Below are 17,164 nucleotides of genomic sequence, written 5' to 3' on the forward strand. Positions count from 1 at the left end.
TGAAATAAAAAGGAACAGATGTGCTCCTCCAAACCAACCCCTTCCTACAAGTAAATTAACAATCATTTTACAACTCAGTGAGTTACTGGGTATGTGCATATGGTGCTAATCATTCCTCCACACCACCCACCACCACCACCACCACCAGCACCACCACAGCCCCAACATAACACTGAGTTATTTATAGAGTTATGTATCTCAGACTTTGCAGATGATGCCTAACATCATGACAACAGTAAAGAGAAAAGGTCTCCGTACCTGCCTAACTAAAACAAGTTTCTGTAAAGTAATGAATAGAGACAGCTTGGGGACCATCCACCTGCACTGCCTGCCTTTTACTTCCTGCAAAGCGAAACCACAAGGGATTGGCAGAAGGTAGTTGTCTGACAGGGCCAGGACAGCCTCTCTCCTCAGTGACAGTCTGGGCCTAGCGTCTTAAACCTGACCCACCATAATTCCTTCACAATGCAGCAGCAAGGCAGCTGACAGTAGCAGCTGCACCTCCTGAGCGAGATGGATGGAATTTTCATAACTAGTTCCCCAAGTTACATTTTACCTTCAAGATAATTTATGAGCTGCTCTGAAGCCTTGAAGAGACAATATGCTTGCCATAAAATTAACTGTAACAGTCTTGTAGGTTATAATTAACACTGGGAGGGGAGCACCAACTGGATGAAACACATGGCATAATTGATGGTGAAAATGGAAATTAAGGAAGCTAACAATATCATTACTGTGCACATCACTTTAGTGAAACCTATTCTTTCCTGGTGTTATTTACACTCTCCTTCTAATGTACACATTGTGAGGTAGAGTGGATGAGTGTCACAGCTAGGAGGAGGTGGATTTGCTGGCAAGGCCACCTTGCACCTGGGCTGATGTATATATTGTTTTCTGCCTGGAACAGAGATAAACATGTCAAAGCAGCAGCAGCACCTGAACATCTGGCAGTATGACCACTGTAGCTTAGAGACAGATGATTGCTCAAGCCTCACAGAATTTTTGATTTTCTCTGTAAGCAGTATCCTTTTTCCTGTAGGAAAAAATACCTCCCTGAAATTTCACTTAATGGCACACATTATTAATTTAAATGACTTGCATGACTAAGAACATTTTAACTTTACTTCTATATTGCCACAAGTTAGCAGTGAATTAAGGTTTTTCCACTAGTGTATTATCCTCCAGGTTTATTACATTAGCCTTTAGAAACACTGTAGAGTGATCTTTTTAGCATCTTGTCTGTCATGGGGATACTGAACAGACGTAGAGATGCTAGTGAGCTAATTAATCAGAAATAATTTCATAAACTGCTGCTGTCTTTGAAAAGGATAACATGCCATTCATCCACCCATACCTAATACTCCACTCTCTAACCAAGACGGAAGGAACCATTAATGTAAAGTATTTATTTGAATCTCTCTCAAATTATTCTAATCTAACTCTTTTTTTTTTTGTCCCTAGACAAGATATTGGACAATGTCCAGATAAATGGTGAAACAGTGTCACCTACAGGCAAGCAAAGCTATTAATAACCCAGCTGCCATTCTATCACTTTGCAACCGACAGCTGAATTTAGGCTTTATCTATAAGCTGGAAAATACATTGAAGGGGAAATGTATAAGATACACTTGGGACGCCCTAATATAAAATAAAATTATTGCTCTTCGTGTGTGGCAAATCGTCTGCTAAGATAAACACTGTGTACAGTGAGTGATTAATCCATTATAGACTGGACAAATTGTTAACCTCTCATCTCCAGGGCATCTCCTCAAATCAACCTTGACCATGATGGTCAAAAACCATTCTTATTAAAGGATCTGAAAACTCTAGGAAGACACATTTTAGTCTTCTAAGATATATAAATATATCCCCAGTATCAGACAAAACCCCACCCACAACTCATAACCTTTATTAAAATGCTGCTGAGGGTGCAATTAGTAGAGAGTAAAACACCTTACTTATTTACCACAAATCAAGATTGATCATAATAGTGGAAAATTAAAGATTGGTGAATACAGAAAAAAACCTGTGAAGATTTCTTTTAATTTTTAAAGAAAATTCTTTTTACTGCATTTGTGTCACACTTCTCTGTTAACCTGCCACAGATATGCTAGCAAATTCATTTACTGGCAGGAATGGTTTCAGAAACAGCAAATTTAAAGCAAATGTTGGAAAATTCCAGAAAGTACAGTCTGAATTCATAATCACACATTCATGCGAGAACCCAATTCTAAATAGTAACTCTCATTCAACCAGGAAGCAGATACATATTAAATGTGCTGTGTGTTCGATAAAACTAACCAATATGGTTTCAGCTTCAAATACTTAATTGCAATGACCTGTTCATAAACAATCTGCGGACCAAGAATTCTCCATAATTATTTACCAGATAATTTCAGATAGTGAATAAATCTGAGAAGATAGCAATCTGCTCAAAGACAATTTGCAGAGAAAGAGGTGAAACTAATATAATGAATTATTTGTTCTGTTTTATTCACAACATATTTTGGGCTAAATTCTAACAGCAGTTACACCAACTTTACAAATGTAACTGATGAAAAAAAATTGCCAGTCTTTCAATGAGTCTGGTATATCCTCTCAGTATCAGGTTCAAAAGCTCTCAAAACTCTTTCTCTGAAAGCAGGCTACTCTCTCTCTGATAGCAGGCTACTTTCTCTCTTTCCCTCTCTCCTTCCAAGTTCTCACCACCTCTGCTTTTAATTGTCTAACACTTCTTTTTCTATACTCTGCATATTCACTGCCTCTATCTTCCAAGAAATTACTTTTGGTCCATCTCCAACTGCCTGTGTTTATGATTTTGCAATTCTTTTTCTAGATGACACCAAAGCCCTTCATTAACATTCTTTAACAAGATTCTTGCCCATGCATTATTTCTGCTCGATCACCTACCAGCGTTAGGTAATTCCTAGTATACTCAATATGGTCATATGAAACATTTCAGTGGTATTAAGTATCAGAGGGGTAGCCGTGCTAGTCTGGATCTGTAAAAGCAGCAAAGAGTCCTGTGGTACCTTATAGACTAACAGACGTTTTGGAGCATGAGCTTTCGTGGGTGAATACCCACTTCGTCAGATGCATGTAGTGGAAATTACCAGGGGCAGGTATATATATGCAGGCAAGCTAGAGATAATGAGGTAGTTCAATCAGAGAGGATGAGGCCCTATTCTAGCAGTTGAGGTGCGAAAACCAAGGGAGGAGAAACTGGTTCTGTAATTGACAAGCCATTCATAGTCTTTGTTTAATCCTGAGCTGATGGTGTCAAATTTGCAGATGAACTGAAGCTCAGCAGTTTCTCTTTGAAGTCATCTTCATCATCTGGACCCATGGGAAGGAGTCTCTGGAAAAATTCCACCACGATTTCAACAGCTTCCACCCCACCATCAACCTCAGCCTGGACCAATCTACACGGGAGGTCCACTTCCTAGACACCACGGTGCAAATAAGTGATGGTCACATTACCACCACCCTATACCGAAAACCTACCGACCACTATGCCTACCTTCATGCCTCCAGCTTCCATCCCGGGCACATCACACGATCCATTGTCTACAGCCAAGCACTGAGGTACAACCGCATCTGCTCTAACCCCTCAGACAGAGACCAACACCTACAAAATCTCCACCAAGCATTCTCAAAACTACAATACCCGCATGAGGAAATAAGGAAACAGATCAACAGAGCCAGACGTCCTCCTACTGCAAGGCCAGAAGACTCCTACTGCAAGATAAACCCAAGAAAGAAACCAACAGGACTCCACTGGCCATCACATACAGTCCCCAGCTAAAACCTCTCCAATGCATCATCAGGGACCTACAACCCATCCTGGACAATGATCCCACACTTTCACAGGCCTTGGGTGGCAGGCCAGTCCTCACCCACAGGCAATCTGCCAACCTGAAACATATTCTCACCAGTAACTGCACACGGCACCATAGTAACTCTAGCTCAGGAACCAATCCATGCAACAAACCTCGATGCCAACTCTGCCCACATATCTACACCAGCGACACCATCACAGGACCTAACCAGATCAGCCACACCATCACTGGTTCATTCACCTGCACGTCCACCAATGTAATATACGTCATCACATGCCAGCAATGCCCCTCTGCTATGTACAATCGGCCAAACTGGACAGTCGCTACGGAAAAGGATAAACGGACACAAATCAGATATTAGGAATGGCAATATACAAAAACCTGTAGGAGAACACTTCAACCTCCCTGGCCACACTATAGCAGACCTTAAGGTGGCCATCCTGCAGCAAAAAAACTTCAGGACCAGACTTCAAAGAGAAACTGCTGAGCTTCAGTTCATCTGCAAATTTGACACCATCAGCTCAGGATTAAACAAAGACTGTGAATGGCTTGCCAATTACAGAACCAGTTTCTCCTCCCTTGGTTTTCACACCTCAACTGCTAGAACAGGACCTCATCCTCCCTGATTGAACTATCTCTAGCTTGCCTGCATATATATACCTGCCCCTGGAAAATTTCCACTACATGCATCTGACGAAGTGGGTATTCACCCACGAAAGCTCATGCTCCAAAATGTCTGTTAGTCTATCAGGTGCCACAGGACTCTTTGCTGCTTTTTCAGTGGTATTGCAACTCATGAGCATATTTGTTAGTAATTCAAAGGGATTGCTTTCCTTCTAAAGGTTTACTTTTGTAGGTGTAGATCCCAAGAAGTTTCAGTCGGATACCAAGTATTTTTCTTTCTACTACCACCTTATAATCCCTAAACTGTTCTCTCATTCATGATCTATTGACATTCCCTGCATGTCATTAGGACCATGGATATGAAAACAATACAGTTTATGTAAGAGGTCTCTTAGTCCTTATCTTTTTAAATAGCATATTTAACCATAAACTGCACAAATGTTAGAAAGATGCCATCTTTGCAGCTACAGGGACTATACAATAGACTATATTTCTAAAGGCTTCTTTCCAGTTCGTCTCATTCTCCTTGGCCTGAGACCCAGCCTCTGGTTTCCAGACAAAATTGCCTCCCTTCCTGTCCACTATTGCTGACATGGTCCTGCAATCTGTAACGTGGCTATCACCAGTATATATGTGATAAATGTGTATATCTGCACATATTTATACACACATTTTAAAATACATGTAAAAGCTCTTTATGAAGACAACTACAGAGGGATGTCCTCTCTTCATATGGAAGGTACAGAGCAGGCAATGGGTTCCCTACTCATTGGAAAAACAACTTGTCATAACCCTGGCCTGGAGAAATCACTTCTCCTGTTGAGGACATATTGTTCTGCTGCTATGTCCATTTGATTTTTGGCTTCTCTGAAAACATCAGCAAGGGTATAAATTAGTGTCTGTTGTGATAGTGGCATTATATTAAATACACACTTGCCTACTAGGACTGAAGAACCACTGCATTTTCTATAGGGCATCAAACAGCAATCCAAAAGGAATAGCATTTTGGCACTACCAATCTGACCCACAATTGAACTAGTGACTGGAGATGAAAGGCTTTGTGTTTCATTATTAATTCCCAATATCATCAAGTCCCACTTATGTGATGAAAATTTAGTAACACACAAGATTGACAGTATCCAAGACTTATGTCCTGTACTTGTACCTGTTCACTTACATCTTTTGCAATGGTGAGAATAGGACAGAATTTGGCTGACTGCATTTAATTTCCCCATGTTATCCCACAATTTTTTCATATTAACATTATATGCTGATTTTATAACCCAGATCCTCAAAGTTCAAATAGTTTTATACTACATAGAGCTAAATTTAACACAACAATAACTGTAATAACATTAACAATAAAGTTCCCATAGGACAGGGGTCCCCAACGTGGTGCCCACAGGCACCATGGCGCCTGCGGGGGCATCAAAATGCACCCACGTCCTTGCCGGTGGTGAAGCATACGCTGAAATGCTGCTGACAAGCGGAGTCATCGAGAGGCATCGCCGCCGACAAGCGACGTCATTGAGAGGCGTTGCCGCCGAAATGCCACGAAATTCGGTGGCATTTCGGCGGATGCTCCACCGCCGCCAGGGTCCTTTGTCTGGCGCCCACCAGACAAAAAGGTTGGGGACCAGTGCAATAGGATAAGGCATCAGTTCTTGGAGAGAAAAGGTCGTTCCATCTCTAGCCTCATTTAATCCCGAACTTCTATTTTTAGACATAGTTTCAAGTTTGTACTAAATTTGTGAGCTGGTTTTATGGAGATATTCAGTTCTGAGGCATAAAGGACATTCTGCTAAGGGCAGAGGAAAATAAGAAACCTCAATGAATGATTTCAAAATAAATCTATGACATTCTTTCATTCACTGGGCCAATCATTCCACAACCCTAGCTCAAAAAGCCAGTTCTTTAGCTGGAGAGCAACAGAGCAATAGACAACAGTTCCATATACATACACACACACCTGCTTTTTGCCTCCTCGTCGGCCTCTGGCAGACACCATTGTCTGTAGCAAGAAGGATGACAGCTGATGCTAATGCCACTGTGGTTCAGCTGTCAGATGATGTAGCTAACACTCTTGCCTCCATAGATTATAAATTTGTCACCTCTGTGATATACTTGATCTCCACCATCCTGCAGCCTGAAAACCCCATAATTTCTGTTCCCTGAATTCAGATCTGCAAGTGGTAGTAAGTAAACTGTTGCCAAATTGCTGGAAAAACAGCACTATCTTTCTTGTATTGCAATCATGAAATCTTATATAAATAAGGACTGGTCACTAGTGCTGACTTTAAAGCCTTGTCCAGATTAACTGAATTCAGACCAACATATAATATTATATTTTATTAACAGGCAATTATAGGTATTTTTCCAACCGAAAATGAGTATTAAGCGCACTCCATAAAACTGCAGTAATTTCAACAAACTCTCTGTTCGCAAAAAGTGGGCTGTCTGAATCACCAACACTGCTTTTTGGCTTGGAAATTTTAATCATACTGTAATGAGGGCTAAATCTGTGTCACTTGCCAGGCAATTGGATCTGTCTTTGAAGACCTAGCAGACACAAATAAAGCGGGAATGAAATCCAACGAAAAGTGTCAACTAAGATTTCTATACGACTTCTGTCTAAATTTGGGGTATTATGAATGTCAATACTATTCATGAGCTTCTAAATTCTAAAATTGAAATAAAGTGATCAAGTGGCTTCAGAGCAAACAATTTGTACAGTTTGCTGTAATGAAAGAGCCTGCAAGACTCACAAAAAACAGAGTAACTAACTGGAACTCAAGTTTTGTGACAAACTTTTACAATAGATATCCCTAAAATGCCATACAACATGAGTGCACTCAATGGGTTTTATACTGAATCTATAAGGTTCTTTGCATCAACTGATTGTATCATGAGGCAGAATGCAAGGTTACTTGTAAATATCCACAGCTTTTAGATGCAAAATCTTTTCAAGGTTAGAGGGTCAAGATAGTTTCAAAGAAAAAAAAAATCATGGCTGTTAAACAGCAGTATTTAATCAAGCATCGTTTCCATCGTTCTTTAGAGTACTAGCATCGACTGATACCAAGCCTGGTTGGTTCAAAGGCTTTTGAATAGAAGAAACACAGGTGAAAGACTCAAGCGGAAAACAGGAAGGGTCACAAGAAGTAAAAGAGCTGGCAATAACCAACCAAAGAAATGGCAAAGGTCACCAGGGACAGATGACCCTCAAACACAACATGAAGAGGACTGACAACTTCACCGAGGTCTCAGAGTTTTGTACATTCTTTTAAAGGCTGTAAGTTTGGACTTTCAATCTGTTTTACAGAGTTTTCATTATGTATGTACCATATGCACTGCCAGTGTCCATACCACAAAATACCTTTGCTTTAAAATAAGTGATATTAAGAAAACTATGCTTTCCACAAGTTTGCTTTTTGATACATAGTGGAGACTTGAAAGTCTTGCTTCTTTTTAATAAAAAAATGTCAAGTATGCTCTACCTTTACTTTTATTGGAGATTTGTTAGCCACAGTAGCCAAAAGGTGACTATGACATGTCCTTGTGTACACTTGCAGGTAACACTTCTTCAGCAGCAGTTCAACAGCTCCTGATGCTAACATACATTGTCAGCACTGGATTATTTTTGTAGTATAGACAAGCCTATTGGGGAATGTCAGAGATGTGCAGAATGAGCTCTTAATTTAAAAAGTAGGAGTGCTGAATTCCAATAAAGAGAGATTTTCTCTTATTTGTTTTAGTTAAACAGGCATTAATGAAAACAAACAAAAACTAAGAGTTTTAAATAATCTGAACAGAAATCTACCTGATACTCAATCAGTTTTGTATCTCTAGTACTTGAGATCTATTCATCTTGGATACTTAAATAGCTCCTATTACTGTATCTGAGCAACTCACAATACTTAATACATTTATTCTCACATCATACCTGTGAGGTACAAGAATGTTATTTTAATTTTACAGATGGGAAACTAAGGCTGGGAGAAACTAAGGGCCAGATATTTGAGATAGGCGCCTAGGTGCTTTTGAAATTCTCATGCAGCATCTTTAGGCGCATAAACATCTTTCAACATTTGTTCTGGTTCTAAGTGATTTGCCCAAAATCACACAGGAAGTCTGTGGCAAAAGAGGGATTCTCTGGGACTCCCAAGGCCCAGGCTAGTGCCCTAACCAGTGGACCGTACTTCAGGGTTTGAATCGTTAAGTCCACAATACAGGCCTCTACCACTTGAGCTAACAGAGTAAGTACTAGTCCTCTGTCCTTCCAGAGGATCTTCTTGGGCAGACAAGTTCTGAAATTCTAATGCAAAAACGAAAACCTTTAGGACCTTCTTCGTATGTCATGAACCAACAAAATAAACCAAATCTTCCCACTCATCCCTCAGCCTCTTTGGAAGGTCCCTGTCAATATAGACAACACTTTTTGATTGTCAGCTTGACATTATTATTTGTATTACTGTAATGTTTATGAGCCCCAGTCATGGACCAGGAATCCCTTTGTGCTAGATGCTGGACAAACATAGAACAAAAGACAGGCCCTGCCCCAAAGAGTTTACGATCTAAGTATTTCTATTAATCTAAATATTTCTGATGTCACTAATGCAGAATGATAAAGAGTCAGGTAACTCCAGTGTAGTGTAAGGTAAATTTATTTCAAATTAATGGCATGCTTGAAAGAAAGTAAGTAGAGTTACGATGATTCTTATTTAACATTTGCAAATAGTGCCATAGGCACTGACTAGCCAGTCAAGTAGGACCATTTCTAGAAGCCCAAATTCTTCCATTTCCTGTCGTGACAAGCACAGAAAGCAAAGGTGAGTGGGGGAGGAACCATTTTTCAGACTCAGGCCAACTGTATGATAACTAGTATCTTCTGAGATCTCATCTCAGGCAAACATCATCAGCTGATAGGGATCTCACTGTTCGATCTAGTCATTGACCAAGAACATTGCTTGATGCAAGGTCAGTAGCTAATAACGACTATACGATTCATAAATTATTCATGAGTGAGGCCTCCAAATGTGCTTTTAGCTCAGCTCTGTCTAAATTGGTAGCTGGTATAAGACCAGCCAAGAGAGACCAGGAGGCAATGTAATCAAAGAATCACGTACATCTGGAAAAGATATCAAGAGGTCAAGAGGTCAACTGGTCCTTCCCTCGGTGCTGAGGCAGGACCAGTATAATATCCTTACTTCAGCTGTAGGTAGTGCCCAATTTCAAAACCACATTCACCCTTGTTTGAGAAGTTAGAATATGGTTAAAAGGCAAACATTGTAGTGTACAGCACTTCAGAATTCCAGTCTGAGCTAACTGAGTTTTTGACCCACCTGGTGTTGGAGACACCCAGACTTATTGTTCTGGGTGAATTTAGTGTAGCTCTTCCGGGTTGGCCTGGAATGTTATGGATGCCTTGAAAACCAAGGACCTACATAAAAAGCCTTCAGGCTCTACACAAAAACTTGGATCACATTTTTGGGTGGGATTTGGTGGTTAATAGGAGGTAAAAATAATACTTCTGTCACAGTCAGACCATCACATCCCTCATATTGGCATCCAGGCTCACTACTGATCCTTTGGGAGTGGAGAATCTATTTCACTGGTGCATCCATGGAGATCAGCAGACCGAAATGGGGTTCAGATTTCTCTATGATGGAACACTATATTTCCAGTTGCCAATTCTGTCAGTAACCTCATAGGACATTATGATAATATTTTGTTCTTGATTATTGATATGATCACCATGAATTGCTACTTTCTTTTTAAGTATTGGCCTGTCTTACTTACTCTGGTTCCAGTTATAATGTGGGAAAGTCAATGGGTTGACTCTGAGATGAACTCACATTTCTCAAGGCTTGTAAAATTAAGCAGGGAGGTAAAGTGATGAACAATGGAGGGCTCTGATATGAGGGGAAATATAAAAAATGGAAAAATGAGGATGCTCTTCGAACTTAAGAGAAACTCTTCCATCATTAGTCTTTTAAGCTGAAAGATGAGGTAAAATCACATGTTCACTTGGACAGGTCAAAAAAGAGATGAGTCAAAGGGGGTCAAAAAGATATGAGCAGTTGAGGATAAAAGTGATAGGTCTTAACAGGACAGGAGAGAGTGGTCCATGGTTTGGAATAAGATAAATGAGAATAACAAGGAAGAAAGAACTTTGCTTAGCAGAAAGAAGTAGATAATGAGCTACATGGAAGAACAGGCCAAAGCAAAACCCAAAGTGAACCCTATGAAGTATATAATCAGAGATGAGTGAAAAAATGAGAGGGGGCAACTTTTCCAAGTACTTTACTAAGAAACAGAAATTAGAGATAGGGTGTGAGTGTCAGGATCAAGGAAGTGTTTTGCTTGTATTTGCTTTTTGAGAAGCTAGGCTGACAAATTTACTAGAAATGGGAGGATAGTGGAAGTCAAAAAACTTATTTGCAATAGTTGCATAACAAAAACCTTATGATATCTAAAAGGTGTGTGTGTGCGCGTAAAGTAACAAATGTAAAGATACTCTTATACAGTGACCTATCCACCAAATGTTAGCTGTATTATTATAGGTCTCATAAACCGATTTTCTCATTGTATTATTTCTATGAGCCAAGGAACTTGGATTTAAGCTATTAATTCTTACAAGATTCAATCAGTTAACACGTCCCTGTTATGTTTGTTGCATGAACCAAAGGAATTCCTTGTTTACTTTGCTCCTTATTCTTTGTAAAATCTTTATTCTAATTTCACTCAGTCAAGACTGTTGTTAAAGTACGGATGTCAGGATTTACTAATTTTAAAAGCAAACAGAGATAATCATCATAAACAATTTTACTTTCCCTACAATCAGACCTGTAACTTCATTATGTTTCTCTCCCCAACAACTGGACATCACAGTTCCAGTTTCTAGTCTGAGATTATTGCAGATTTCACTTTGGTAAACAAATCAGAATCTGACTCTCAATATTACACCTTTAAGCAAAAGCAGAATTTCAGTGAAAACGTTTGATTTCAACAATTAACTTGATAATTAAAAAACCATAAACACAAATTTTACAAGAAATTAGTGATATTAAAGTATGAGAGGACACAATTCATCTTTGTTTTGTATATCAAACCTATTACTGATTTCTTAGTGACAATTTGGTAACAAATGAGTTCATTCATAAAATGTAGCAAGAACACTAAAAACTAACAGAAGCACAAAGAGCAAGACAAACAAATCTTTAAGAAAACACAGTATAGAAAAGAACTATGATATCAATAATATTTAGAAGAGGAATGAAAGACATGGATTTTTATACAGACTATCATATACTTCTCCTGTGCATTTCTAGGACATGAAAGGTGTTTAACACTCATTCTACAATTTCAAGCAAATATTTTTCAAACTATTATTACATGGAATAATTTTGCTACATTACTTCTTATTCCATGTTCATCATAAATGTGTCTTGAACTCTATGTTCAGAATGATATATTTGAAAACAATAACATTATTAAAGTATTAAGAGTGTCCTAAAAAATGAATCAGGTGCAGTTTTTGGCCTGTACTTTTTCCCCCTTTGGTCTCACTTTTCAAATTATAATTTCCTCCATGGTCACCATTAAATCTTAATCTATTCCTGCTCTCCACATGGGTCAATGATTCTACATGTACTGTGGTTATTTTAAAACGTTTCCCTCTTTTTCTTTTTTTTTCTTTTCTTTTCTTTTTTTTTTTTTTTACTGTTCCATGGTTTTGTTTTTTGTTTTTGTTTTTTTTAAATTAAGGTATCAGTGCCACAAGTGAACCTGCTGAAACAATAAAATGGCTACATTATTCTAAGAGTACAGTAAAGTTTTTGCCAGCTACTCTCTTAGTCGACCTAAATTTCTTCAAGTTGTACTGTTCATAATGAGAGAACACAAGTGCTGTCCAGAGCCAGATGGGTAGCTTCACACTTCATTTATCAAACCCAATACATTAGACTTTGCCCTCTCTTGCCCACTATGCAGTTAAACATCCATATAATTTAGTAATAATTTTCATTATCACATGGTGACCCCAAGAAACCTGCACCGGTTTGCATGGTCAGTTCAAAATTCACAGCTGTTCTCTTTAGCCTCTGCTCACTACAGTAGATGCTAAGGTTCCGCCTGCTTTATTAGCTGAAGACTGACCTTTTGTAAGCTGAGGTCAAGAAGGGGTCAGTTCAAAGGGCTTGAGCAGCTCTTTAACAGCTATAACAACCTGTCCATCAGACACTATCAAGCAGCATAAACAAATATGAGCCTTTAGAAACTCTGGGTCATTTCTGTTAACACTTAGAGCACATTCACATTGTCCCACCTGAGATATTTTGGATCATTGCCACTCAGTATAGATTAATTTGCATCCCTGAAAGACCTGTTTGGATAGCATTGTCTAGACGTTACCAGTGTGCAAAGTGGCAGGTCAATAATACTCAGCATACTACTGTGTGATCTGAACTGTTATGCTGTAACACAAACACATTGTATAATTTCAGCCAGTCATTATGCAGAAACGTTGGCATAACTAAAAGCAAAATCCACAGGGACATGATTTGTCTGATTAAGACAGAAATTCATGTTAGTGAAATTCTGATACTTCTGTGAGGAAGACTCACAGGCCTGTAAAAGCACAACCACCTTACAGCTGTGTTACTGTTCCATGGTTTTGTTTTTTGGTTTTGTTTTATTTAAATTAAGGTATCAGTGCCACAAGTGAACCTGCTGAAACAATAAAATAGCTACATTATTCTAAGAGAACAGTAAAGTTTTTGCCAGCTACTCTCTTAGTTGACCTAAATTTCTTCAAGTTGTACTGTTCATAATGTGCTCTCTAATGTGCAATGTAAGGTAATTAGAGTCATCTGTACTTAACTTCCAGAGGAAAAAAAAATCTATTATCTAATCTAGCTGATCCCCTGATAGCCTGCTGAAAGTAAAATATTGTAGCCTATTGCCTGCCCTTTGACAAGCACTAATTATTTCCTGTCCAAGCACATTTTTCTCATGTAATTCTAAAGTACACAATAGACTGACCTCTAAAACACGGGCAGCACTGCTAGCACTGCGGCGGATGTTTTATAACTTTCACCACCGCATGCTTGATGGCTACCATAGTCAGTGCTTCATTCCAGACATCTAGCTGAAGCTTTGATGAGGTAAAGTGAGGTGTATGGTAACAGTCTGTTTATGTAGATCATATGGATGAGACTCTTAGATAGGTCACTGGGATGGGAAACATCAAATGGGAAAAAAAGGATTATGGTTATTTAATACTCAAGGGACACTTTCTTTCTGAGCTTTCAAGACACCATGCTCTTGAAATTTTCTCTCAGGTGTTTAGTTTTAAGGAGGCCTGCACTTTGTCTGCTTCTAAGCTTTCCCATCACCATCCCCCAAAGTACTTTAGCATTTTTGTGTCAGAGACTAGACTTTGTCTGCCACATCCCTGCTGGCTCCAGCTTCTGATTAAATTGTTAGTAGTAAGCAAAGGCCAGAAACAATGTAACCAGAGTCCTTTCAAAACAAGTCATTTTTTGTCATGATCCCTGATGATTTGGTATATTAGAAAATTATTGTTAAACTAAATGGACCCTAAGAAGACATGTCAGTCATCACAATGGTTTATTCTTTCCCTGTCTCTACAAAGCCATCTATTTGGTTTAGCATATTAAGAGTGGAGTGCTCCAGGTGAAGAAAAGCCCTTAGAGATCTCTCCAGCTAATGACATCCCCCACCCCCAACTCATTTGGTTTAATTTAATAAGACACATGATGCAGCATCAAGACTTCAAAAAACATCCAGGAGATTCTTTGGAAAGCAGAAAACTAAATGGAGAAGTGAGTGACACAACACGAGGAAATTACAAACTACTCTTAGATAGGTATTTTTCATTCTGAGACTTCATCTGATTAATATCATAATGCCTAGCCCCCTACCCACTAGAAGAAACCTTACTAGGCAAGGTTGCTAATTTGTTCAAATAATTGTTACTCTACTGTAGCGTTTAATCCCTGGAGTTTTTGAAGTGTTTCAAGAGCCCGTACAATACAGCAATATTTAGAACAGCAAATCCAATCAAACGTCAGGTGCAGCAGCCTCTAATGACTTTTTGAAACAACTGAGGTCAAGTCTAGAGAACTTTCAGTATCCGTATGAAGCACTATATTATGGGTACAACAGAATTCTCTTAACTGGCACACACCCCTGGAAACAACTTCATGCCTATGAAGCAATTACCCTGAATACCACAAATGTCACAATAATACATAAATTAGGCCAAAGTTTGGTCTTACATGCAAATAAAGGATTCCTATTGATTTTAATGGGAGCTTGTGCACATATCAAAGAGAACAATTTGGCCCACTTTTGCAGTAGATGTTTGTATTTATTTAATCAACTGTCTTAAAAACAATAGATTATTAAAGCATGCATACATCTGCAGCTTTTAGCTATAGAACTAAGAAGAATAAAGTAAAATTGACTCATTTAGCAGCCATTACCGGCGCAGGAGAGTTGAATGAAGAAAGCAAGGTAGCACACAGTGGAAATTTACTCTAGTAAACACCAAATCACATCTGCTATAAACAGATTTTCCAACAAAAACAGGCATGGCATTTCAAACAGGCTAAGAATATCATTCATCGATAGTCACTGAAATGCATCCCACTGAAAATGTTCCTGGATGTTTATCACAGTTAAAGGAACACTGTCAATTAAAAATTTAGACAATTTAAAAAAATGTGTTAAAAGTAGTTTCAGTTACTGAATGCATCATGGAACCTCCTTTCCCCATTTTTGTCATTTGGCTGAATCAGTAAAACTGCCTATACACAAAGTGTTGCCACACGCAAAAAACAAGCCATCTGAAGTGGAAAAAATTGAGGATTCTCCTCAGCTTTTTTCAGCTATTGACTGTGATCCTGTAAACAGACTTGCTCACGTGGAATCCCACAGATGTTATCTGGATTCTGTGTGGTTGTAAGCATCAGCACCAACACATCTAAAGGCAGAGTTTGTACCACAGTACTGTTCTGTTCAGGCTCTTATCCTGAGCCTATCACAACCATTAGACATTAGCAAGTATTTTTTGTAACAATAGTAGGGAAAACCCTTTTCAACAAAGTGTGATTAAATTGATAGTATCCTTAAATGGGCATGCTGTTTATCAGGGTATCAATTGAATAGATTGCTGTATCCACATAGTAATACAACATCACACTGTTAAATTAACTGTGAAATCATATATAGTAACGTTTGACTATTTAATTCATACAGAAATGTAACTGGAAAAGCAAACGGTAAAACTCATTTTCAAAAAGACTTGCCCAGTTGTTTTTTTCCCTATGTGCATCTTTATGAGAATAGTTGATCATGTGCTTTTTGGGTTTTTTTTCTTCTTCAAGGTCTCACTATATTTTCCTTTTCTTTAGGGCTCTCACCTTGATGTCCATTCTTTGCGTAGCTCCTGTCGCTCAGTAAGAAGTGGCAAGAAGCAGCTGATGATTTCATTCCTTTGTTCCATAGTTCGTTCCCCTTTTCCAACTTCACCAAGCACCAGGCTTGTCTTAAAGGGAAAAAAAAAAAACACAAAAAATTATAATCCAAAAAAGCATAAAATTAATAAAAAGCCCATAAGCAAATACGGACAGCAAATCAATGGGTTTTTTTATTAGTTTCACTGCTCACAAATCAATACAGTAAATGATGTCAAAAATGGCCACATATATTTGGTATTTAATCAATGAACATGGCACATAAGGTAAACCTTAAAGCTTCATTGCCTTAAGTAACACACCAAGATATTGTGCATTCTAGCTCTCACTTTCTCAAGACATGATTCCTTTTCTTTTGTGCTTTCTTGTATAAATAATTATTAGAAGTTATTTTCCTAATACAATATTTTTCTTTAATGTTTGCAGAGTAACACTGAATTGTTTTTTTTTCTGACTCCTGGTTCAATCTATCTGTACTATAGATTTGTACAGAGAATTTCTGTTGTAAGTGCTACTCTTATTTTTTCCCCTTTTTCTCTTTTCCGTTGAATAGTCATGTTTCAAGGAAGTAAACAAACAAACAATTTTTTTTCAGTTTCTGAAATGAATCACATACATTTAGAAAGTGTAAATGCAATGAACTTCAGTCATCCTTTGACCAAGATAAACATTCATCCCCAGAAATCAGATTACACTTCGGTTTGTCGCAGTCTTATTCTATAGCTATGAATACACGACAGTGCTTTCTTCTTCAATGTCACATTTATTCAGTATAACCTTAACCAAGACCTGGTCTACTCTGCCATACAGGAAACCCAAATTCCACACAGTTCCACAGCAGAAAACCCTCAAATCCATGAGAAACTTAAATTACTGATTTTTCAAAACATATTACTCAGCCCTAGCACAGGGCCCCAGCTCATGGAGTCATGTGATTACATCAGATTGTAATCTTTCATTTAAAAAAATACATTCTAGCTCTTAAGGCAATAGAGATAAGTTTGAAAACACAACTTGAGTGTAACCAAAGCAGTAATATCTAGCTGAAAGAACTTGACACAATAGCTTTAAGGAGGTAAACTGACTCATTCAGCTCAAAACCACCTTTGCATCTCCCTTTCTTCAGTTGCAATGGGAGGACCTCTGGCACTGGCAAGTCTCTGATCAGTGGTATGTGCTCACATTATTAGAAGGGACTTC

At 38.4% G+C, this 17,164-nt stretch overlaps 1 protein-coding gene across 7 annotated transcripts in view; it reads right to left on the reverse strand.

Moving 5' to 3' along the window:
• FTO (FTO alpha-ketoglutarate dependent dioxygenase) overlaps positions 1–17,164 on the reverse strand; it is a 335,810-nt gene that overhangs the window by 160,388 nt on the left and 158,258 nt on the right. For all 7 annotated transcript variants that reach the window (XR_004002860.1, XM_030582220.1, XM_030582224.1 and 4 more), the window contains exon 8: positions 15,911–16,035. Coding sequence is in view for 6 of the 7 variants with exons in the window: in XM_030582220.1 (XP_030438080.1) it covers positions 15,911–16,035 (125 nt within the window). In the remaining variant the exon portion in view is untranslated. The remainder of the gene's footprint in view (positions 1–15,910; positions 16,036–17,164) is intronic.

The sequence above is a fragment of the Gopherus evgoodei genome, chromosome 12 (assembly GCF_007399415.2).
Source record: "Gopherus evgoodei ecotype Sinaloan lineage chromosome 12, rGopEvg1_v1.p, whole genome shotgun sequence".
NCBI classification, from domain to species: domain Eukaryota; kingdom Metazoa; phylum Chordata; order Testudines; family Testudinidae; genus Gopherus; species Gopherus evgoodei.